Raw genomic sequence first — 24,360 nt, 5'->3', positions numbered from 1 at the left:
AACTATTATATACATGTTGTTTATCACATGCATAAATTTATTTATAGACATTTGGATAAACTGACTTTGAAGACTTTATCTACAATAAAAACGTGGATTGAATATCAGCAATTTTAATAATGAGGATGAGGTAAATATGTACATGTATTCCAGAAATACACACATAATGTGTGACACATTGCAAAGAGTGCAAGGGGAGAGTAAATTGTTATACCGCTCCAAAAACTATAATTAATCCGGTACGTACATATAAATATTTATGTTAAATAAAGCGTACATGTATAAAGCATGTTTTTGCTTTTCGGGGACGTTTATCAAAACATACCCATCCACAGATCTATCACATTATTTTTGTGCGGTCCTAAGCCAAGCAATATTTTAGGTTTTGTGCATGTATTTAAATGCTTCATGCCAAACTATGAAATATGCGCTAAGTATCTAATTGTAAGTATTCTTGTAATGTATCTGGCAATTGAAGGGAAACGCCTGTCTCTCATTTACCACAAAATGGATTAGCCTGTGGTTTCGGATCGGAAACACGCAAAGTAAAAGTATTTCCCAAATGACGCACTTCCAACAGTTTTCCTCCAGCAAGAGACACACACTCCGCTCCTAGCAATTTCTGTGAAGGAATAAGCCTCAAAAAATTTTGTCAGAATTTCTCTAATAAAATTTTCTAAACGAAAATAGTAATTCGAAAATATGTCTTCATCAGAAACTTGTTGCTGTGGATGCACTCTGGGACAGGGAACCCTTATCATTGGAATTATCAACGTTGTAAGCACCTTATCCATGTTTGTATGAGGATTAAATCGTATAAAGTACCCTCAATATCTTTAGATTTCTGAATATTAAATACTTCAAACTTACTGACATTAGAAAAGTTTCAAAAATTTGAAAATTTAAATTTTCCGAAAATATTTGCAAACTAAAAATTTGCACATGTGTATACAAAGATATCCCGACCACAACTAAGGAGGGGAGCTTCCGAGGTTGATAATAACAGATCTGCTTGAAATTTTTACCAATGATACTTTGGGATGAGTAAACCTTAACCCTTGAAGCTTTTGATGCCATGGCCATAAAGAGCTGAGAAATTAATTTAGAAAGTTTCAAATTTTCGGGTAGGGAAATGTATCAGATTATTGGGCACCTGTTTGCAAGATATCTCCAGAATAGATCAATATTTTTGAAAACGCATAAGGCGTACTTATCTAAATAATTTCAGATCGCCGGGGTTATCTCCGTCATCAAGGATTCCATCGCGGTCAATGCCATGATCTTCTTCCCCGGAGAAATTAAGGACCCCAGCTTCCAAACAAATCGTATATTTACATATTGCATATAATATCATCCTCTAAAACCTTCACCCTTTTTTAATGGGTGTAATTTAGCGCCAATTTAATTTAAATTTATCCATGTAAACTATTAACCAATTAATATTTCCAGCCAGTCGCTACATCAGTTATGGTTTCATCCAGATTTTTATAGCGGTCGTGTACTTGATTTTGTCTTGCCTTATGGTGCACGGATGTCGAATTGTGAGTCATTCAAGAAGAATTACACTCTTAGAAATCCGGTGTTAAAATAATACCAAGTGGTATTCATATAATATGACTCTACTAAAGTGGTATTTATAAGTAATACCGTGTAGTAATATGTACATATTTATGTAACTCGGTATTACGTAAAGTTTTACCATATCGGTGGGAAATTTTTACGGACCGGTATAATTTTAATACCAAGCGGCAGCAACTTTAATAAGTACCTTCATGACTATACCAGATTTCTAACAGTGTATCTATAGAGACGCGGTTTTTAACCTTGCAGATTTTTATACATAGAAATCATGTACTGTATTCACTCCATGTCTAAAAATCTTCAAGGTTAAAGATCAATTGATTCTTTAGCGATGATATTTTTGAAAAAATTTGTCTCGTCGTTATCAAAGACATATATTTATACATATATTTACAGAAAAATCACCGCTTGATCATGCCCTGGTTGATCTGGACCTATGTTTGTCTGTTCCTCGGAATTGGCTTTGCTGTAATCATGTTGGTAATTTTCGCCTTCGCTGGACAAATCGGTGCGGGACTTTTGATTTTCGTTATATTCGGAGTTATCCTGGGAGTGCAAACCTATTTTCTTTCCGTGGTGAGAAGATTCGCTCACAATTTAAAACGAGATGTGGTCGAGGATTAAGGTTTTTCACGATATTGGGAAAAATAATTACTGCTTTTTGCAAGAAACTAAAATTACGATTCGCTTATGTATGTATTTACTAACCAATTAGGTTTATTCACTCCTCGAATTTGGTTACCATAAAAATTTTGTATTTACAAAATATGTACATATGTATCTGTCTGCACTTTTGTTTTGAAGATACCTTGTTTGAAATTTCCAAAATTGTATTATTGCAAGTTACCATAGCGTCGAACTGTTTAGAATTTTTAATTTTTATTTATACGTGTAAAAAATACGCTTCTAAATTTCACACGCGTACGAAATGTCTACGAACCAAAGAAATCAAAACTTTTTGCGCATTTGTTAATATCAACTCTGCAATGACGGAGTACATAAATGCCCGCATTATGAATTATTATTTATATATGCATGATAGATAGCTTAGATTTATAAAAATCTGTATTTACATTGCTGCATAAAATTCGCTTTTTGGAATAAAACTTACTTTCACTCCGTAAACATGTATTTGAATCATTTTATCTTTGAATTTCATTCAATATATTAGGTAGTATGGAAAACCTGTACTAAATATTTATGTATATAAATAATGGTGGGCTATCAATTAAATATGTATATAATACACCATTCGCCACATTTGTACGACTTATTTTCCCAAATTTTACGTCCACATTTGTTATCTTCTATGTACATATGTGGTTAATACAGAACCACACTTCCTTTGCGCATCACATCCGCCAATTTGGTACATTTGGTTTGGTAAAATATTTTACAAAGCTTACTAGTTTTCCTAGCTACTTGCCACAGAACAGGAACTCGGTCACAGTCTTTTAGTCGAAATCCTTTAAATTCACCGATCTTTCGTTCCAACTTTTCAAAACATTTAAAAAGAACAAATTCTGGAGAAAGTCGCGAGAAATCTTTAATTCGGAAATATAGGAATGTCTGGAACTTGTTGTTGCGGATCCTGCACGGTGGGACAGGGAACACTAATCATTGGAATTCTAGATATTGTAAGGTTATTGTAAACAAGAAAATGTATTTATTTATTCCTCTAATGATTCACTTTTACTAGTTTTCTTCCAGCATGAGTAATTTTCGGTTTGAGGCTGACTTGCTAAATACACTTTAAATAATTTGTTTCAAGTAGTTTACAACTTTCTGTAATAAAGTTAAATATTTAATTCGAGAAAAATGTCGTCGGAAACTTGTTTCTGTGGATGCACGCTTGGACGGGGTGCTCTTGCCATTGGAACTATTAACGCTGTTAGGAAATTATATATATATGTTTGTATGATTATTAAATTATGTGAAACAATTACCCTATTAAAAATCTGATATAATGAGACAAGTATTGATTGATTTCGGTATTAAATTTTCTACCACTTATATTGATATTACAATTATACCAGCCTGTAAAAATTTGCTACCAACATGGTAAAACTTTAATACTTAGCTATGTATTATTGCACAGCATTACTTATTAATTCCACATTAGTGGCTACCTTTGTTTTTGAAACACTTTCTGAAAGTAAATTTAAGGTATGAATTTATCTATGACAACCACCTCTTAATTTTCCGCGTAACACTTATTCAATTAGAAAAACAGTTGTAGATACATATACTTTAAATACATAATTTATGGACTGCAATTCGTGTCAAAAAGACTTAAGCCCAAACCCATAAATGGATCTTACCAAGGGCCAAAAATTAGAAAACTTAGATTGACTAATTCCCTCAAAATATTTGCAAAATAAATTCTGCTACCTTAAACCTATCTACATATCTACATAAATAATACAAAATTACACATGTGTACCAACAATTACCAGTGATATTTCGATAATAATTTAGGCCTGTTAATATGTATATTACAATTCCACAACCACACTTCCTTTGCGCATCACATCCGCCAATTTGGTACATTTGGTTTGGTAAAATATTTTACAAAGCTTACTAGTTTTCCTAGCTACTTGCCACAGAACAGGAACTCGGTCACAGTCTTTTAGTCGAAATCCTTTAAATTCACCGATCTTTCGTTCCAACTTTTCAAAACATTTAAAAAGAACAAATTCTGGAGAAAGTCGCGAGAAATCTTTAATTCGGAAATATAGGAATGTCTGGAACTTGTTGTTGCGGATCCTGCACGGTGGGACAGGGAACACTAATCATTGGAATTCTAGATATTGTAAGGTTATTGTAAACAAGAAAATATGCATGTAAATCTCCTGGAAACTAGCAACTTTAATACCAAGAAATCAATACCGCCAGATTGTTAACAGTGTAGATTAACATAATTTCAGATCGGAGGAATCTACTCAGTCGTCACTGATTCCATGGAGATTCATACCATGATCAACTATCCAGACAAAATTGAGGATCCTGACTTTAAGGAATATCGTACGAAGATTATTTATGAACGTGCATAAATTATGTCACTCAAAAATGCCAACTTTTCAGACCCTCCTTGACGTGTTACACCCCTTTCTAACATATGGCGAAATTTGGCCTGTCAAGCAAAAATTGTACCCTTTCATCCCCCTCAGCCGTGACATAATTTATGGACGTTGCTTTAAATACATATTACATGGCATTATTTAGTCACCTTCTAAAATACAACTCGTTCAATTGATGTATTATCAAAAACCAATATTTCCAGCGACTCTCTATGTCACGTTGGATAGCATCAGCATCTTCATGATGGTCGTGTTCTTCATCCTGGCATGCCTCATGATTTACGGGTATCGTAAGGTAAGTAAAACCTATATACAGGATTTGATTTCTTGCACCTTTAAAACGTTTCTTGCATTGCAGTGCAAAAAACTGAAAAATTCAAAATACAAGAATTACCAGAAATAAACGCCACTTATGGTTTCATTTTTTTTAATGACAGCATTTTTTACGAGAATAGTTTATCGAGGGTGTTCTCTTATTAAAAAAAGATAAAACCATATTGATTGTAAAATGTTTAAGCGTGATGGAATTTCTGTCCGCCAAAAACACGTGCCGACACGAGCGGGCTAAAATTAAAATCAAATCCATCTCGCTTAATCATTTCCCAATGATTAGACTTAATTTTGAACGAAATCTCTCGCAACATGGCCCTTATTTCAAGTTATTTCTGTTGTACTCTATTTGTACTCGTGCACGAAATGAGTGTCTGACCTTTCCGCCTTTTCGAAATTTGCTGTATTCCAGTGCAAAAACTGAAAAATTCAAGATTCACGAAATAAGCGCCACCTAGCTACTCCCCCTTTGAACTACGTTAAGGATTAATTAGCGGGATTTCCCGCCAAGTGGCGCTTATGCAAATTTTGCTAAAGATTTTTGCTATGTAAAATTATTTAATCCCAATAAGATTATATACTTTCAAATAGCGCAATCACCGCTGGATTACGCCCTGGTTGATCTGGAGCTATGTGACCCTTGCCTACGGTGCTGTTATGGTTGTGGTGTGTTTTTGCATTATCGCCGTCGCTGGAAGGGTCGCCGAGGGATTTCTTTTCCTCATTTTAGCCGGGTTTTTCCTCGGATTACAGGTCTACTTTATCTTCGTGGTGAAAAGATTCGTTGATGAGTTGAAGGGAGGCGTGGTTAATTAGAGTTTGTCAAAATTTTGGAGAAAATGTGTCAAGGGTAAAGATATGATAATAATTTTGAATTTCGGTTAATGTGTGTGTTGAAATAATTATAATTAACTATGTATTTACATAAATGAAAAAAAACTTGAAATGTTTAAGAAAAATATATGAAAAGAATTTTGAGTTCCTATATATGTATTTATTTCCTGAAATAAATAAGGTTTATGTGTTGAAACAATTCGTTAGCTCTTTAAGTTGAGGTCAATTATTTGATGTACATACATACATATGTAAATACATAATTGCATATATCTAAATACATATTTATCATATGTTACCCAGATTTAGATTAATAAGTTCAATCAGCAATTATACTTTAGCTATGCGAACGAAATTCATGAATACCCCCAATATCAAATGGTTAATTAATTACGCACACAAGCATGTTTGAGTTAATAACAATTCTAGTTTTTTCGACATGTAGTAATTTGATTTGCAAATGTGCATCGTAACAAACTTCAATCCTGCACCGTATCTCTTTTTAACACGTGGGAAAATGTTCTCACCACGGAAAGAAAATAAGCCTGCACTCCAAGGATAACTAAGCATGTAAGGAAAATCCAAAATCCCACCCCGATTTGTCCAGAAAATAGGACAAATATAACGAAGAGAAAAAACATGATCACAGCCAGGCTAACTTCAACGATGATGCACACGTACGTCCAGATCACCCAAGGCATAATCAAGCGGTTATTTTTCTGTAAATATGTCATCAATATTTGATAAGGGTGAGATACATTTTTTTAAAATAATGAATCAGTTAATTTTTAACCTCGAAGAAGTTAATGGTTCAAAACATGAAAGACATGCATTATTGAATTATGATTTTTACACTTAGAATAATGATTATTCTATTTGTAAAAATCTGCAAGGTTAAAAATTACTATTGGTTGCTCAACAACTTACAGTTCGACATCCGTGCACCATAAAACATGATAAAATCGTGTGCACGACGGATATGCAGATTCTAACGCCACAAATAGTGTAGTAGCGACTAGCTAGAAATATTAAGTTATTCATATAGAGAAATTTTTTATAAGCGGTGTAACCAATGTACGTGACATTTTCAATAAATATGGGTACGATTTTCGTGAAAGGCAGGGTCAACAAATTGGTCTGGATAGAAGATCGCGGCAGTGACCACAATGGAATCCCTGCCGACGGCGAGGATGCCGGCGATCTGAAATTATGTACATATAAATTGTAATATACATATTAACAGGCCTAAATTATTATCGAAATATCACTGGTAATTGTTGGTACACATGTGTAATTTTGTATTATTTATGTAGATATGTAGATAGGTTTAAGGTAGCAGAATTTATTTTGCAAATATTTTGAGGGAATTAGTCAATCTAAGTTTTCTAATTTTTGGCCCTTGGTAAGATCCATTTATGGGTTTGGGCTTAAGTCTTTTTGACACGAATTGCAGTCCATAAATTATGTATTTAAAGTATATGTATCTACAACTGTTTTTCTAATTGAATAAGTGTTACGCGGAAAATTAAGAGGTGGTTGTCATAGATAAATTCATACCTTAAATTTACTTTCAGAAAGTGTTTCAAAAACAAAGGTAGCCACTAATGTGGAATTAATAAGTAATGCTGTGCAATAATACATAGCTAAGTATTAAAGTTTTACCATGTTGGTAGCAAATTTTTACAGGCTGGTATAATTGTAATATCAATATAAGTGGTAGAAAATTTAATACCGAAATCAATCAATACTTGTCTCATTATATCAGATTTTTAATAGGGTAATTGTTTCACATAATTTAATAATCATACAAACATATATATATAATTTCCTAACAGCGTTAATAGTTCCAATGGCAAGAGCACCCCGTCCAAGCGTGCATCCACAGAAACAAGTTTCCGACGACATTTTTCTCGAATTAAATATTTAACTTTATTACAGAAAGTTGTAAACTACTTGAAACAAATTATTTAAAGTGTATTTAGCAAGTCAGCCTCAAACCGAAAATTACTCATGCTGGAAGAAAACTAGTAAAAGTGAATCATTAGAGGAATAAATAAATACATTCAAGAATTTCAGCTCTGAAACCACACGTGTGGTAAATGAGAGATAAATATTTCCCTGCAAATTACTATTTACTCGTCGTTTCATCCAAACCGCAATACGAGGAAGCCGAAACAATTAGTCATATAAGTAGGTAACTATTTAGATTGATACTGGGTATTTGGTGTAAAAAGTGATTTAGCAAGGACTTGAGATTATTGCACAAAATATAATTATTTAAGTTAAGTAATTTAATTAAGCAACGCTTTTCCCAACTTCACACAAATATCTACATATTTACATCTACACAAACTATGGATTATTTTCCACGAATTTTCAAAATTTGAATCAAATGGTCACACAACGTTGAAATATAATTAAGCTGTTTAAATAGTACGTAAATAATTCTGCATGGAAATTTAAACTGAAATAAATTTTTATGACTCGACCAAATAACGAAATAGTAAATATTCCTAGAGACAGTGTCTAAACCAAATAAGCCTGGAAGCCTTGGCAGCTTGATTTTTGATCTCTGAATTTCCATCAAAAATATGTCACAGACCATGAAATTAGTGTATTTGAAGGAAAGGTTTGAAAAAAAGTTGCCCAATCCTTCGTAATGGGCGTTTTTTTGATCTAAAATAGGGTTCGTAGTACGACAATTTTTTGCCATTTTTTGAGCTAGGAAGCTGAAATTTCAGATTCTACACCTTATTGAGTATCCCTAGACGGGACTTTTCCGTTTTAATGTCTAATGTCGAAAATGACCTAAAACCAGTTGCTTTTCGACATGCCAATTTTATCATGTTGTTATATATGTAGTCTCAAGTCTCACGTAGCCCCTTAACTGGGGTATGAATACATCGGGTAGAATATATACATATACTTTGGGTCTGGCATCACCTTTTGATGATTTGGAGGTCAAAGAGTTTTATTGAGTTTTTGTCAATCTATGCTATGTTGGCGGTCAATTTACTGCTGTGTTAAATTTTGGATACCACCAAAATACTCGACATTCTTTGATTTCTAGAAAATCAATGGGTGGTGCCAGACCCACCAAAGTATATATATTCTGAATCCACATTCCGAGACCTTTCCAACGATACCCCATCTAAACGTTTACGTGAGACTTGAGATTGCATATATGTAGATATAACAACACGAGAAAATGGACAAGTCGAAAAGTGACCGGTTTAAAACCGGCGGTTTTAAGGTCATTTTCGACGTTAGACATTAAAAAGAAAAAGTCCCGCCTAGGGACATTCAATAAGGTGTAGAATCTGAAATTTCAGCTTCCTACCTCGAAAAATGATAAAAAAAATCGCCGTTCTACGAACCCTATTTTAGATCACAAAAACGCCCAAGACGAAGGATTGGGGCAACTTTTTTTCAAACATTTGCTTCGATTACACTAATTGCACGGCATTATAAATGCCGCTAATTGCATGGTCTATGAACTATTTTTGATGGAAATTCAGAAATTAAAAATCCAGCTGCCAAAGCTTCCATATTTTGTATAGACACCGTCATACACATTTTTTTGTTCCCGTAGCAAATCTTATAGGTCGCATTTATTTAATTATGTCCACACAAATAAACAAGGAACGTGTCACTCCTTTCGCTAAAAATATTGGTATTTTTATCTAACTACTTAAATATTACGTACATACGTCAAAAAGTGATATGTACAGGGAGTGGATGCAGCAAGTTTTTACAGATCGGCATAATGTTAAATAATTTTAATACCATTTTAGTATTTGCTGCCAAGTGGAAGCAACTTTAATACCGAGAACTGGTTACATACTTGTGTGACTTTACTAGATTACGAAGAGAACAGTGTATGTAAATACGTATATATCTAGTCACCAGATATTTTCTTGGCTTCAGTTTATACTTCCTTTAGCTGCATACGAACATAACTTTGGTCGTATCGCAACAATAAGTTTACATATGCACATACATTTTAATTTACGTCGAGCAAAGTATATGTACATATATATACTTAACACAAAATTGTAATATTGTCGAACTACATATTTTGACAAAAATGAGTAAACACATATCCATATACAAATTCATGCCGGGATGTACATATTCACCGAATTTTTGTACTTACATTATACTCACAAAATTAACTGAGATATTCAAGATCTCAGAAACAATACCAAACGTTCTTCGAGAAGTAAACAACTTCTCATATGACCATAAAATCTCTTTGCTTATCTATCTAAAAATGCCAGCTTGGCTTCAGTAATCTGTAACTTAATGCGGTCTCTGTTTCGACTGATCCTTCATGGATGTATGTATGTATGTAAGTAGTATTCGTCTACAAGAAATTACTCACTACTTCTTATTAATCCATGTTCCAAAATTCGTGAAAGGGCTGACTCATACATATGTAAAATTAACACTTATTGACGATCAGGGGACGAAAATCATATGTCCAGCTCGTTCAAAAAGCTGTTTCTTAAAATACAATCTATGTATATCATTTAGAAATAAGTATTCTCATTTTAGAAACTGGATAATAAGACGATCTCGTAAAGACTCACTTTCAGCCAGGGGACCGTCCATAAATTATGCCACGTAAAAGGTTGGGTCCAAGGCTCCAACGATATCGTTCCTATGTGACAGTCATACGTTAAAGGGGGAAAGGATGTCTAGAAATTCGCGATTCTTGCGTTACACAATTTAGGAATGTCCCCCAAGCCACGAGAAGGAGGCGCTCTGCTCGCTCTACACGCATAAATAAATCAGTCGACCCTTCCGCAAAATCAGAACAGATTCTTTCCTCGCCAAGATAATTACACATCCAATTTGATTTAAAGTTTTTTTGCTACAATCCCAAGAATAATTTAATACGAGAATAAAATGTCGGGAACTTGTTGCCGCGGATGGTACACGTTGGGACAGGGAACGCTCACGATTGGAATTCTCAATGTCGTAAGCGTTTTGTATTTTTTATCAAATTAGTAAAATTGGACTCGAGTAACTTTAATTTTTATCCAAAATGAAACCGTGAAGATTTTATTGCGAGATTTTACGCAGAATTCAAAAATTTAATTTCAGGTCGTTGGCGTCTTCATCATCGTCTGGAATTCCATGGGGGTCAATTTCGCGATCAACTATCCCGACGGATTTATTACTGGTTCTTTCTTTCACCGACATTGTACGTATAGTTATTCAATGAGGGTACTAGCTACAACGTAATATTTAGCACTCAAACTCATATTTAGCAAATTTGCAAAGATCAAAATATTTGTTTCATAAGGGGGTTCGCAAATCTACTAAAAACACCTATTTTAATCTTAGTTCCATGGATTTCTGTAATTTCTCTTGGTAGTGATGGTGAGAATAAGTTTGCGAAAAAATAAATTGCGAAAAAAAATCCCATGGTTTTGCAGCAAAAATTTTGCGAAATCTCGTAAGTCTCGCAAAGCTTCGAAAGTTACATTATGCCCAATTTGCCAGATATGCGAAGGTTGACGTGAGTACGCTGAATATGTCGCATTATAAAATTTAACCATATGCATGCAAATATCTACCACGAAAAACTTAACTTCTGTAGCCAGTCAGTCTAACTTATCTGGATTTATATTCTAACCAAATTTATTTATATTTCCAGTGGCTCTCATTATCACGGTGGATTGCATCACTATCTTTGTAATGGTGGTGTTCTTCGTCATGGCATGCTTTCTGATTCATGGATATCGTTTGGTAAGTTAAATGTGCACGAAAATTATTTGATTTATTCCACCTTTTCACCATTTCCTGCATTCCGGTGCAAAAAATTGTAAAAATAGAAATATATGTAAGCGACCCACCAACATTTGATTAAAGGGATTTATCGCTAGATGGCGCTTACTTCTTGCATCTGTTGTGCATAAAGCATGTCATTTATTGAGGGGTGTAGGGGTCAAGGCATCCTTTCCTTCCACGATAATTATAACATTAGGCATATAGGTCACACCTAGGGGGGAGTCAAAATTTCTCTCAAATCGATGCTTTGTGCACCGCCACCGCCACTTTGCAAAATTTTTTGCAAATTTTTTACGATTTTATAGATTTTTGAGAAAGTTGTGATTACTTAAAAACTTGCTTAGATTCATCATTTCTATAGTTGTACTAAAATGTTTGCTATTTTTTTTAGGAAATATTTGTTGGAATGCTAAATTAATAAGTTTAACTATTTTTTATAAATTTTACAAAATTTAATTTTTTTATTTGTTACATATTATTTATTGTCCTCATTATTAACCACAAAAAAATAATTTGTTTGTACATAAAATAGCGCAGTCACCGCTGGATTACGCCATGGTTGATCTGGAGCTACGTCACCCTTGGCTACTGCGCTTTTGTGATTTTGGCGCTATTTTTGGTTTTCGTCGCCGATGGAAGGGTCGCCGAGGGATTCCATTTCCTCGCCGTGTACGGCTGCCTTCTAGGAGTGCAGACTTACTTTATCTTCGTGGTAAAAAGATTCGTCCAAGAATTGAAGGGAGTAGAGTTGCAACTTCAACTCGTCTGCACTCGGCTTTCTGAGTCAAGCCGAGTTGAGTTGGCCTCAAGTAAGCCGTCTGGCGTCTACTCAATGAGTCGGCTTATTGAGTTGTGAGTGAGTCCAACTACTTATAAGTCGGCTTGGCTTGACTCACAACTCAATAGCTCGGCTTACTGGCAACTCTAGAAGGGAGGAGTGGTTAATTAGGCTTCTCAAAATTATTGGCCGGAACATATATTTTTTTTAATTTGTTGTGAAATTTTTGGGACCACGATCTGACAAGAAGTTTAAATTTCGATTTATTTAGTGAAATATGATTTATCGTGTACAACTATTAAAAGAGTATGCATTTACATAATTGATGTGGATTATTAGATGCAGATCTGAAATTATTTACATGTTATGCAAATACAGAATACGCTTTAATTGTTTCAGAGATAGTTTTGTTTTATGTAATAATAGTTGCTCCACACGTTTGCAATTTTTTAGTTACCTAAGTATGTAGAGAAGCAAGCATAATTTATTTTACGAAGATTTTGAAAGAATTTAAGTTTCCTAATTTGTGGTAAAGAAAATGTCAGAAATATTTATACGCTTGAAGCAAAGCACATTTGACACGAATCGCAGTGAACTTAATTATTAAAAAATATATATTTATATATTTACTTACATATTTTCTAACCTTATGTATAAATGTTGGTTGGAATACGAAGATTTATTTGTCCCAGGTAAATTCATACTAAAATTTACAATTTTCAGAATTTTGGAGATGTTTTATAAATAAATGTTGATACAAATATCATTTTTGCTGCATTTTTTTTAACTTGGAAATGAGTTCGTCCAACTTTACTTCATCTTTCCTACTTGACCTGATTCTTAATTTCCTTGCATAATATTATCATGAACACAAATAAATAAATTACTTATAGCTTAACTCTGATATAAAACAATGGCTCGATATATATATATATGTACATATGTATATCGAGTAACGCATAATCATACAAAATTGATTGCAATATTTATGACATCCTTTATCGAACTGTTGACTCAAATTAATAAACTTTTCCGCAGACATATTTAAAAATTCACGCAAGGGTGTAAATATTCACCAAATTTGTTTACAGTGTGATCATAAAATTAACAGAGCTATTCAACTGATCCTGAGTCACCACATATCTCAGAAGCAATAATCAAACGTTCTTTTAAAAATAAAGAGCTTCTCGCATTGTCATAAAATCTCTCCGCTTATCTCAGAATGCCGGCCTGGCTCCAGTAATCTGTAATTCAATGCGGTCTCCGTTTCGACTAAACCTTCATGGACGTATGTACTTACATACGTCCATAAATGGGGCTTTCCATAAATCATGTAACACGAGAGGGGGGTGGGTCAAGGGCTCCAATGATGTCGTGCCTACATATGTGATACATGATAATGGGGTCTAGGAGGTCGCGATTTTCACGTTACATAATTTATGCACTGCTATTAATATTCGTAGAAGAAATTACTCTCTACTTCTTATTTATTTATGTTAAAAAATTCGTCTTTTGACTGACTCATGCATACGTAAGATTAATACTTATTTATGATAAGACGACGAAAATGATCTAAATAAATAAACTGACACTTGACGGCCCGTGACTCATGGACCAGGAATGAAGGATACGAGCGATTTGTGTATGTATGTATATATACGTATGTATGTGTAGACCTGGCTGTTGTGATATGATCTTATGCTATACGTAATTAAGGCACACTCATAGAAATCTGGTATAGTTAGGCAAGTGTACTCTTAGGTAATTGGTATTAAATCCTTACTGGCTGGAGTACATATTTATGAGTCTACCTGCATTCGTATTATCAAGGGTTACGGCGTAGTAATGTGGTTGTAATGAAATATTTACTACTTACAATTAGAAAAAACTATTACCTCTCCGGTAGTGATTTTTTACCAAATCAATACCAGTATTACATGACTCTACCGGGGGCTGTAAAGTGTACATATTTATTTCACGGTATGAAAGTTGTTACCAGTTCATATTAAAATTATACCGGTCAGTATATGTACATGTGCTACTGATATGGCAAAAATTTAATACTGATCTATTACTGAATGCTCTTACTTATCAACACCATTTTCATACATACCTATACATCCTATTACTTAATTCAGCACGACCGTCACGGTCCGTTGGCATCAACTCCTCCGTCATCTGACTACTTACAGCAACGCACGATAGCGCATTCGAAAGCTTAGTCCAAGGCGGTGGGAGCCGTCATAGTTTGAAAAGTGTAGGTCACGCCATTCAAGGTCAAGGGTCACAGGTCACCCAAATTTCACATGATAACCCCCAACAAGTGGGGTATCATTCGAAAGGTCTTACAAATACCTTCCAGAATATATAAGACACTTAGGACCTGTGACCTCACCGTGACCTAGAATAACGGTCAAAAGCTAACTCAGGCGCCAGACTACATACAGCAACGTATGATAGTGCATTTCAAAGCTTCGTCCAGAGCAGTGGAAGCGGTCATAATTTGAATAACATAGGTCACGCCATTCAAGGTCAAGGGTCACAGGTCACCAAAATTTCAACCGTATTTGCATAGCGGCTTGGATGGATGTCAGCAGATTCCAGCAGTCGCCTCAGATTTATATTATCGACCATTTTCAAATGCTTAGCATGACTGCCAGTCGAAAGACTGGCTTCTCCGCTCGTATTTATATAAATACCGCTTGGTCTTATTATAATACCGGATTTCTAAGAGGGTACGCAATGAGTTGCATCTCTTCCAAAGATGCCGATCATAAATATGTACCTCGCAATGGATTATTTAGTTCATCAAGGGCTCCATACATATGTACATATGTACGTATGTCCAGTTCGCTCAGGAGGTTCTTTCCTCACGTATGTACAATCTGTACAGTGGCCACATAAGTGTGGGGACAGTGGGAATGTCCCCATGCAATGTCCCCATGGTTATTCTTAGTCCCCATCATCTCCCCTTGTTGTATCAACCCCTCCCTTCCCTATTCTACAATCGTAACGTCCCCAGATGTCCCCACGGCTTCCGCGGCGACTGATTACGTATAATTATAAATACATACGTATTCTTCAGTTATAAACTGGAGAATAAGACAAAACGTTTCCGCACAGAAGCAAATTCATCACCGTTCGTCCAGCCAAGCCACAAGAAGGAGGCACTCTGAAAAGCAGTCGACACGCCCTCAAAGTCGGAACACGGATTCTTCCCACTTTCCTCTCCAACATCATTATATTTTCAGTTTTCTGGACAAAACTTTAGAATAATTCAATTCGGATAAAAAATGCCGGAAACTTATTGTTTCAGATGGTGCACGGTGGGAACGGGAACGCTCATCATTGGAATTCTCGATATTGTAAGCGTTCCTACTTATTACCAATTTATGTATTAAAATTAAATTAAAGAAACTTTAATCCGAAATAAAAATGTGAAGATTTTACTCTCGACGGAATTTTACGCAGCATTAAATAATTTTAGATCGGAAGCGTCTTTTCCGTGATCGAAAATTCCATCGAGGTCAATTTGTTGATCAACTATGGACTGTCCGGTGAAGTTAAGTGTCAAGCTATTTTTACCTAGAGTAAATGAATGCATGAATCAAATCTAACGAAACTTTGGTGGAATACGAACGATGAATACAAAAGGCGAATTATGACGCTTTAAACGAATTCCCGCTTGAATATCTCTGGTGCAAATTCGAATTTTGAGCTGATTTTCGTAGGCAGGCAAGATAATATCCTCATAAACAAGTCTGCAAAGTTTTATTTGGATAGCTTAAAAAATGTCCCCTGCAGGGCCCTCAGAGTTGGAGGGTGCTGTAAAAACACTTTCCAAACTTAATTATTCATGTGGCGTAATAACCAAAGAGGTCAGAGGTGAAAAATTGTTATTATTATAACCCCAGATAATTTTTGTATTGAATAATGTAAGAATCCGTAATGAATCAAATAATGTGGGCCCTCCAACATCGCTGATAATTCGCCCCAAAAAGCGAGCAATCCGAGCTTGCTTGGGAAAATTGACCTGCTGACCTTGAAAACGGACCCCCTGGGTTAAATGAAGAATGAGAGTAAAGCTGGAAGTGTCCTAAGAAATATTAAATTAAGCAGTGAACATTTTGACCCGAGCTAATCAGCTGACGCGGAATCTGAAAAAACTCGTGAACTTGTTTGGAAAATGAATGGTCAAATTTTGTTGAAAATAGATTTTGATAACGTTTTTGTGTCCTCTGTCGCAGAACTATTTTATCTACAAGCGACAAGTGGCAAAATAATAAAATCACTGCATTTTGATTAGTTAAAAAAATTTAAAGTTCCGCTTAGATTTTGAGGAGAACCTTTTTACAAAACTGACGGGATTTGGTAAGAACTGATTTCTAGGGGTGTAACCACTTATCAAAATTTTGTCAAAAGTACTTACAGTGCAACATACAATTTGTATCTTGGACAAAAACAACGTTTGGGATTTTTAGCATCTAAGCCGTAAAATGTGGGGGCCTTAGAAGTGAACGAGTAGCGTGCGCGAGCGCATTCTATTAGGACAAGTATGAAGCTAGACTACAAAAGGGACTTAAAAGATAAGCATGATACAAAAGTGGTTTTATATAGTGAAAAGCATGCTAAGTCGTTTGGTAATAGTCACAAAAATAATTTCTGCACTAGGACCTCAGAAAAAAATCTTTCGTTCGACACCATTTTATTAGAACAGCAGTTTGGAAAGTTATTTTACAGCACCCCCAACTCTGAGGGCCCTGCAGGGGACATTTTTTAAGCTATCCAAATAAAACTTTGGAGACTTGTTTATGAGGATATTATCTTGCTTGCCTACGAAAATCAGCTCAAAATTCGAATTTGCACGAGAGATATTCAAGCGGGAATTCGTTTAAAGCGTCATAATTCGCCTTTTGTATACCAAAGTTTTTCAACCCTTCAGTGGTTCAGATACCCCTTCCGTACCGGTGGAGAGAATACTTTATCGAGGACCTCTCATGAGCACTTTGCCACTCGTTTCACCAATGTTAATGATGAATTTCTCTATAACCTGCCGAAATTTTTCGAAATTTTTTCGTGTCCTTTCTTCATGAGAGTATTATTTCTTAATTTATTCCCAAAATCTTTCAATGGGTCGACACTAAGGTACATTTGGAGCGCAGTATTTTTTATCGACGAAATCAACTTTTTTCCTTCGGAGGTACCCGGTCAATATTTTGGCAATGTGGCACGTACCCATGTTCGGTAAAAATAAAACGTCTTGGTTTTTGATAGAGGGGGTCTATCGCTTGATGGCACACTCTTTGAAATAAAGTCAAAGTTCATATTCCTGGTGGAAGCGAATGGATTTGAGACGTTCCCATTTTTGTCGATATCCGGCCATTTTATGTATTTCATTGGAAATTTTGCTTGGTTTTGAATTTATATTTCGAACGAACGTCATTTTTACTTGTACATGAGTAGACCTTTACAGGATTAACGCTACGAGGTCAAGGAGGCACTAGTTTTCATCATCCAGGACGACAAACTTCTGGGAGTCGATTTTAACATTTTCTCAACAAGTTTTCAACAAATTACTTTAGCACCTCCTTTTTTATCTTCATTGTATTTTTCCGTGGTTTTTGGTTTGCAAGTTTTGAAGCCCATCTTATTGGCATTGATCTTGCGCAGATAGGTTTTTGAATTTTTTAGTTTTCTGGGTGCAGCCCTAGGGGATATGTTGGGGTGGCCCCTAAAGGATTTTTTTACGTTTCTCGTCAGTGTTTTGGTGTTCTGGCGGACAGGTGGACACGTGGAAATTTTATATTTCGAATTTTTACAATCCTTAGATATGTGTAGTGTATGACTAATTTTGTCCGGGCCATCCCTTGAAGAATGAGGTGGTCATGAGCCTTTCTTCGATCCGAAAAAATCAGTTTTTCGCACGAGTGGCAAACGAATTTTTCCACTTCCTCTAAATTTTGTGCCGTCATTTTTTAACCAATAGAGATAATCAAATTCTGTTTTCAGCTTTAGAAAGCTTATCAAATTTGCTAATTTTTGTGCTTTTTTATTTATCCAAAATTAGTTTTTAAGTGGTTGAAAAAATAGGGGGAACCTTGATACTATATTTCACCGGACAGTCCATATCCCGACCAGGTTAAGAATCCAGCGTATCTGCGAAATGGTACGAATACATATTTACACATTTAATGTATCACATTTTAAAATTCAATAGTAATTCATGTACATATGCAAATAATAAATTTCTGTAGCCAGTCAGTTCAATTTATGTATTTTTATTCTTACCAAATTTATTCTATATTTCCAGTCGCCCTCTTCATCGCGGTGGATTCCATAACTATCTTTGTAATGGCCGTGCTCTTCGTCCTGGCATGCTGCATGATTCATGGATATCGTATGGTAAGTTATGTACATATGTACTTGAGTTTTTTAGTCATTTCTTGAATTCCGTTACAAAAAAACGGTAAGAAAATGCAAGGTCAGAGAAATATGAAAATAAACGCCACTTATGGTTTGATTTTTTAAATAAGATACTTTTTATGGCAGTCTCTTATTTAAAAAAACAAACCATAGTTGGTCACCCTTGCCGGTGCCCTTTTACAGGGCAAACACTAAACGTGCAATTTTGATGTGCATTTTTGCCAATGTTATTTAATCCCAATAAAATTATTTGCAAATAGCGCAATCATCGCTGGATTACGCCCTGGTTGATCTGGAGCTATGCGACCCTTGCCTGTGCCGCTGTTATCATTCTGGTGATATTTTTCATTGCCGTCGTCGCTGGAAGTGTCGCGGGGGGATTTCTTTTCCTCGGTGTGGGCGGGCTTTTGCTCGCAGCGGAGACCTGCTCTATCCTCGTGGTGAAAAGATTCGTCGATGAATTGAAGAGAGGCGCGGTTAATTAGAGCTTGTCAAAATTTTGGCAAAAAATAACTTGAAAAGATTTCATGACAATTTTGAATTTCGATTTATTTATTAAAATATAGTTTGAGTGTGGAAATAATTATGGTCGAGGTATTAAAATTAGAGCCATTTTTTACGTAAGCAGTGAATGTATTTAAAATGGCTTTAATTATAATGCCTCGACCATAGTTAGTTATTTAAACTGGTTTAAATTATTTGATGTATTGATATCTGCTTTGCATCTCTGCATCATTTCATTTTAAAGTTTATTAAACTGTAATGAGGACTAAACTTTATTTACTTGCTTATATGTTCACTTATTTACGAAACTAACAGTAATAAATTTACAACCAATCAGGTCACCTGATTCAGGTGAAAGTATTTCCTAATTATGTTTATTACAGATTTAAGGATTATTTGATGCATACATTTATCGCCAAATTATAAATTGCACCTTCCTGTAACTTTCTTAATTTATTGAAATGATTTAATAACTACGAAAGATAATTATTTAACTAATCACTGCTTTTTATGAATTTACATAATACATGCACATATGTACATAGAAAATGCTTATAATACTTGATTAAGAATTAAACCAATAAATGCAATCAACCATTGTAATTTTGTAATGAGAACGAAATTCTTGAATCCCCCAGCATCAAATAAATAGTTGAATATGTAACTACGTACACATGTATCTTTAGCTAAATAATTATTATGGTCATGGAGGTAAATTTCAGCAGAATCCACGTGCGTACACCGATTTAGACACCTTCCTTCCAGCCTGATTTACGGCCCGACATGATATTCTGCATAATTTTCTCCACAGTTTACATACACTGAGTGGAACTGCTGATCATCCTCACCTAGTGCGCTCGGTTCCAATGGTCACCGAAAGGGGCATAGCCGACCAATATATGTCAAAAAAGCATCAGACGTGCAGAAATATGTACTAAATCAGTCAATTAAGCAAAAACTTCCAAAAAGTTAACTGCACTCATTTTACACGGAATGAGCATAGAGTAAGACACAAGCGGGCTCGCAACTAGTCTTCATCCGCCACAACAAAAACACAATTTTCGAGTGGAAACAATTTTCTTGATTTATCATTTTTTTATGCGGGTAAGTGCATCTTGATTACTATTAATTCAAGTAATGAAGACCATTTTATTCATTGTCATTTTGGTTTTTCAGAGCTGAAAATGCCTGGAAAACACTTGTCGCACGACATTAGGAAATTGGTGATAAGTTGCCACGAGAGAGGATTGAAACCTACAGCAATCAGCAACAAGACGAAAGTGAAGATTCCCACCATCAAATCCATGCTGTCGAAATGGAAGAAATACCATACAATTACTGATTTGAAGGGAAATAGCCGCCGTCGTGTTACCACTCCTCGAGTCGACCGACTTATCCAGAAGAAAGCAAATTCCAATCGCTTCTTATCTGCCCGAAAAATCAATGTGGAATTGGCTCAGCAGTTTGGTACGAAGATTTCTGATTCCACTATTCGAAATCGGATCCGAAATATGGGGTTTAAAGGCCGAGTCGCAACCAAAAAGCCACTGCTGACAAAGCCCCAAATTAAGAAGCGTTTGGATTGGGCGAAGAGTCACTCCACGTGGTCCGTATCCGATTGGAAAAAAGTTCTTTGGAGTGACGAAACCAAAATAAACATATTTGGATCAGATGGCAAAGTTTTTGTCTGGAGAAAACCAGGAGAACGAGTCAAGAGTAACTGTACCAAGAAGACCGTGAAGCATGGTGGGGGGTCCATTATGGTTTGGGGTGCAATGTCGTGGAAAGGCGTGGGAACCATGGAAGTAATTGAAGGAATTATGACGAAAGAAGTGTACCAAGGGATTTTGGACCGAAATTTGATGAAATCTCGGAACAGCCTGCGACTAGGGAAGAATTTTGTCTTCCAACAAGACGGGGACCCCAAACATACGTCCAAATTGGTCACGAATTGGCTGCAAACAAAACGGGTAAACGTAATGAAATGGCCGCCACAGAGCCCGGATTTAAATCCAATTGAACATTTATGGTCAATTTTGAAGAAAAAAGTTGCTGAAAGGAACCCGACTTCCAGAACAAATTTAATTTCAATTGTGGACGAAGAATGGAACAACATCCAGAAGGAAACAACAGCGAAATTAGTGGAATCGATGCCAAATCGAGTCAATGCAGTCCTGATGGCCAAGGGTGGTCACACAAACTACTAATTGTAAAATTAAGTTGGTAAATCTAAAAATAAATGGAATTTGCTTTAAGCGGATGAGCAGAAGTTGCGAGCCCGTTTATGAATTTCTCCATGTTAATGTCGTATAAAATGCATCTAGATAACTTTCTACAAGTTTTTGATGAATAGACTGATTGATAACATATTTCTGCACATTTCATGCCATTTTGATTGGTATTGGTCGGCCGTCCCCCTTTCGGTGACCATTGGAACCGAGCGCACTAGGTGAGGATGATCAGCAGTTCCACCGAATGTAAATATGTATATATGTTCGAAAGAAAATTCCTTCTCCCATTTACAATGCAATTTGAAACAATGATTCGGCTGATACTTTTCAACAAGTACCAACTTGGTAAAATTATTTTTTCCGATTTTTTTTTTACAAATTCTTCATTCTTCATAGCAGTTGTTTTGAATAGTTAAAAGTCAACTGGGAATACATATGTATATCCCATACATATATGTATAAATATCGTGAAAATACTGCAATCTCGACACTTCGTATCAGTCACGGTTATTACTTCTGTTTAATAAAATGAGGCATATGTACGTACCATATGTATGCACAGGGTGGTTAAAATGTCACGCTACAATGGAAAATTTTTCCGTGGAAAAAATTCGTAAATTTCCATTAGTTACATAAATTTTGTCTCTAAAATTCAACATTTTAAGAACTTCGTCATCAGTGTTCCATCAGTTTTTATAATAATTATAAGAATCTCAATCCAAACTTTTGTAACTAATGGAGATTTAGGGGTTTTTTTCCATTGAAAAACTTTTCATTGTAGTGTGACATTTAAACCACCCTGTATGTAAGTAGATATACATATGAAAATACATATATACTTACGTAAATACATACATACATCTATAAAAATGCATACACGCGTATAAATATTCACTAAATTGTCATATATACCTACTTAACTATTAAATTATTTTTACAATTTTTCGCAACAGAAGTTGACTATAAAACCTCCTTCCAGAAAATACTTAAATAAAGAGCAGAGTTTCTCAAATTGCCATAAAATCTTGTTGGAAAATCTCTAAGTGTAAGAATGCCAATTTGATTCCAGTAATGCGGTCACCGTTCCCACTAGATCTTAATGAACGTCAGTAATTTGTATTCATCTCACACTTGCATACAAGAAATTATGGAGGGTCTTCGCCACTCCTTGGTGGTTTTGTATCGTAAAATAAGTTACGACCGATAAGAGATTTTGCAGGGCAGAGGGTAGGGAACCTACATATATTATGACATAGAAACAACGCCAATTTTTAGACCACACACCATCCTTCCTTATCCAACTGATGTTCGGGTGAGATAGGCGACCCACTCAACCGATTTTTCCTCATGAATAATTTTACGAGACTATTTATGTAAGGATACGAAGGCAAGTGTGAATCACTTTCGACTTGTTACATATTCGTACTGCAGAAATCATTTTCATGAAACCATTGGCGGCGGAAGTAGGGGGACATTGTGGTCCCAGAAAATCTCAGCAAAACCGTATCTTGCTCATGTTATTCCTCCCCGAAATCTCCCCCCTTTGACCCCACAACTTCCACCGTCACTGTACGAAAGTGCTTATTCGTAGTAGTCAATACTTCTCATGATATAGGGCCTTTCATAAATTCATGGAACGCGGGAGGGGGGAAATTCCATTGACATCGTGCCCCTGTGACACACATGACAGGGGGAGGGGGTCTAGAAAATCGCAATTTTTGCTTTGCATTATTCATGAAGGACAAGATGAGACTAGACAAAGCATTCCGTACGTAAGGGACCGTGCATGAAGGATGGCAGAGATTTATATATATGGAAACCTTTCCGGGGAGATCAGACCTACATACAAGTGTTTGTAAATACACTCTTATAAACTTCGTATATTCTAGTAGGCATTAGTTTCTCGGTATTAAAGTTGCTACCGATTGGTATTAGAATTATCCCCAAAAACTTGATACCAAAACGGTAAAAGGTCAATGCCGAGCTATTACTACACGGTATTACACCAACATCATTTTGAATACCACTTGTTACTAGTTTAATACTGGATTTCAAAGAGTGTTCTTAATTTAGGAATCCTAAACCTCAACCCCTCCAAAAATTCAGTCCATCCTTTATGCATGGCCTTTACTACCTAACCTCCTCATCCTTTGTTGAGGCAAAGGATTCGCAAAACCCGTACCTCGCCATGGATTTGACGAGGTTTTTCATATGCAAATTCGTTGCCTGCCGTACACATGCACATATTATTTATACGTACGTATGTAAATGTTCTCCAGTGCAGAACTAAAAACCATGATCATAAAATAAAACGATTTCGCAAAGACTTTATTAGTCTGGGTGTAGCCAAGAAGCAGTCTGCTCGCTTTAAATAAACCAGTCCTTACCCTCACAAAATTCTTTCCGTTTTTCTCACCAACACCAGTACTTTTTAAGTTTTCAGGTTAAAATTCCGAGAATAATTTAAATAGGTGGGAAAAATAAAAATGTCGGAAACAACGGAAATTTCGGAAACTTGTTGTTGCGGGCGCTGCACGGTGGGCCAGGGAACGCTCGCCATTGGTATTCTCCATATTGTAAGTGTTTGTGGTGATTATACGTACAATTTTTGTCACAATTCTACTCTTAAAAAATGGTATTGAATCATTACTGTCTGGAGGTATGATTTTATGGGCACGGTAATAACCGGCATTCGCAAAGTTATAGTGAAAAATGTACCACTCAAAAAAAAACTTATTTACTACCAATCCGGGAAGGAGTTATTACCAAATTAATACCAGATTTTTCACACTCCGCCAGG

At 35.5% G+C, this 24,360-nt stretch overlaps 4 protein-coding genes and 1 long non-coding RNA gene across 6 annotated transcripts; 4 read left to right on the top strand and 1 right to left on the bottom strand.

Annotated features, from left to right (window-relative positions):
- Nucleotides 1-566: 566 nt before the first annotated feature.
- LOC110850069 lies at nt 567-2,712 on the top strand. The gene is made up of 4 exons (XM_022097551.2): nt 567-777; nt 1,229-1,325; nt 1,450-1,541; nt 1,978-2,712. The coding sequence occupies exons 1-4, from the start codon at nt 703-705 to the stop codon at nt 2,203-2,205; spliced, it is 492 nt and encodes a 163-aa protein (XP_021953243.1). The 5' UTR covers nt 567-702; the 3' UTR covers nt 2,206-2,712.
- A 190-nt stretch (nt 2,713-2,902) lies between these two features.
- Nucleotides 2,903-5,930, top strand: LOC110849787. 2 transcript variants are annotated; one of them, XM_022097237.2, is made up of 4 exons: nt 2,903-3,218; nt 4,509-4,605; nt 4,865-4,956; nt 5,583-5,930. In XM_022097237.2, exons 1-4 carry the CDS (start codon nt 3,147-3,149, stop codon nt 5,805-5,807), a joined length of 486 nt encoding a protein of 161 aa, XP_021952929.1. In that variant the 5' UTR covers nt 2,903-3,146; the 3' UTR covers nt 5,808-5,930. The 2 variants fall into 2 exon arrangements, with proteins under 2 accessions (XP_021952929.1, XP_021952928.1); XM_022097236.2 differs by having other exon boundaries at nt 2,904-4,393; nt 5,583-5,928.
- Nucleotides 5,931-5,973: 43 nt separating this feature from the next.
- LOC118435608 lies at nt 5,974-7,882 on the bottom strand. Its single transcript, XM_035851904.1, has 4 exons — nt 7,659-7,882; nt 6,930-7,026; nt 6,753-6,844; nt 5,974-6,544 (listed from the first exon to the last, which is right to left on the bottom strand). Exons 1-4 carry the CDS (start codon nt 7,728-7,730, stop codon nt 6,305-6,307), a joined length of 501 nt encoding a protein of 166 aa, XP_035707797.1. The 5' UTR covers nt 7,731-7,882; the 3' UTR covers nt 5,974-6,304.
- A 2,440-nt stretch (nt 7,883-10,322) lies between these two features.
- On the top strand, nt 10,323-12,669 carry LOC118435720. Its single transcript, XM_035852116.1, has 4 exons — nt 10,323-10,808; nt 10,935-11,034; nt 11,491-11,582; nt 12,157-12,669. Exons 1-4 carry the CDS (start codon nt 10,737-10,739, stop codon nt 12,478-12,480), a joined length of 588 nt encoding a protein of 195 aa, XP_035708009.1. The 5' UTR covers nt 10,323-10,736; the 3' UTR covers nt 12,481-12,669.
- Nucleotides 12,670-17,308: 4,639 nt separating this feature from the next.
- On the top strand, nt 17,309-19,754 carry LOC118435742. The gene is made up of 3 exons (XR_004834982.1): nt 17,309-18,568; nt 18,713-18,804; nt 19,086-19,754. It is a non-coding gene; the product is annotated as an uncharacterized LOC118435742 (long non-coding RNA).
- The last annotated feature ends 4,606 nt before the right edge of the window (nt 19,755-24,360 follow it).

Source organism: Folsomia candida, unplaced genomic scaffold (assembly GCF_002217175.1).
Source record: "Folsomia candida strain VU population unplaced genomic scaffold, ASM221717v1 Fcan01_Sc005, whole genome shotgun sequence".
NCBI classification, from domain to species: Eukaryota; Metazoa; Arthropoda; class Collembola; order Entomobryomorpha; family Isotomidae; genus Folsomia; species Folsomia candida.
This window is presented reverse-complemented; position numbering and strand designations above follow the sequence as displayed.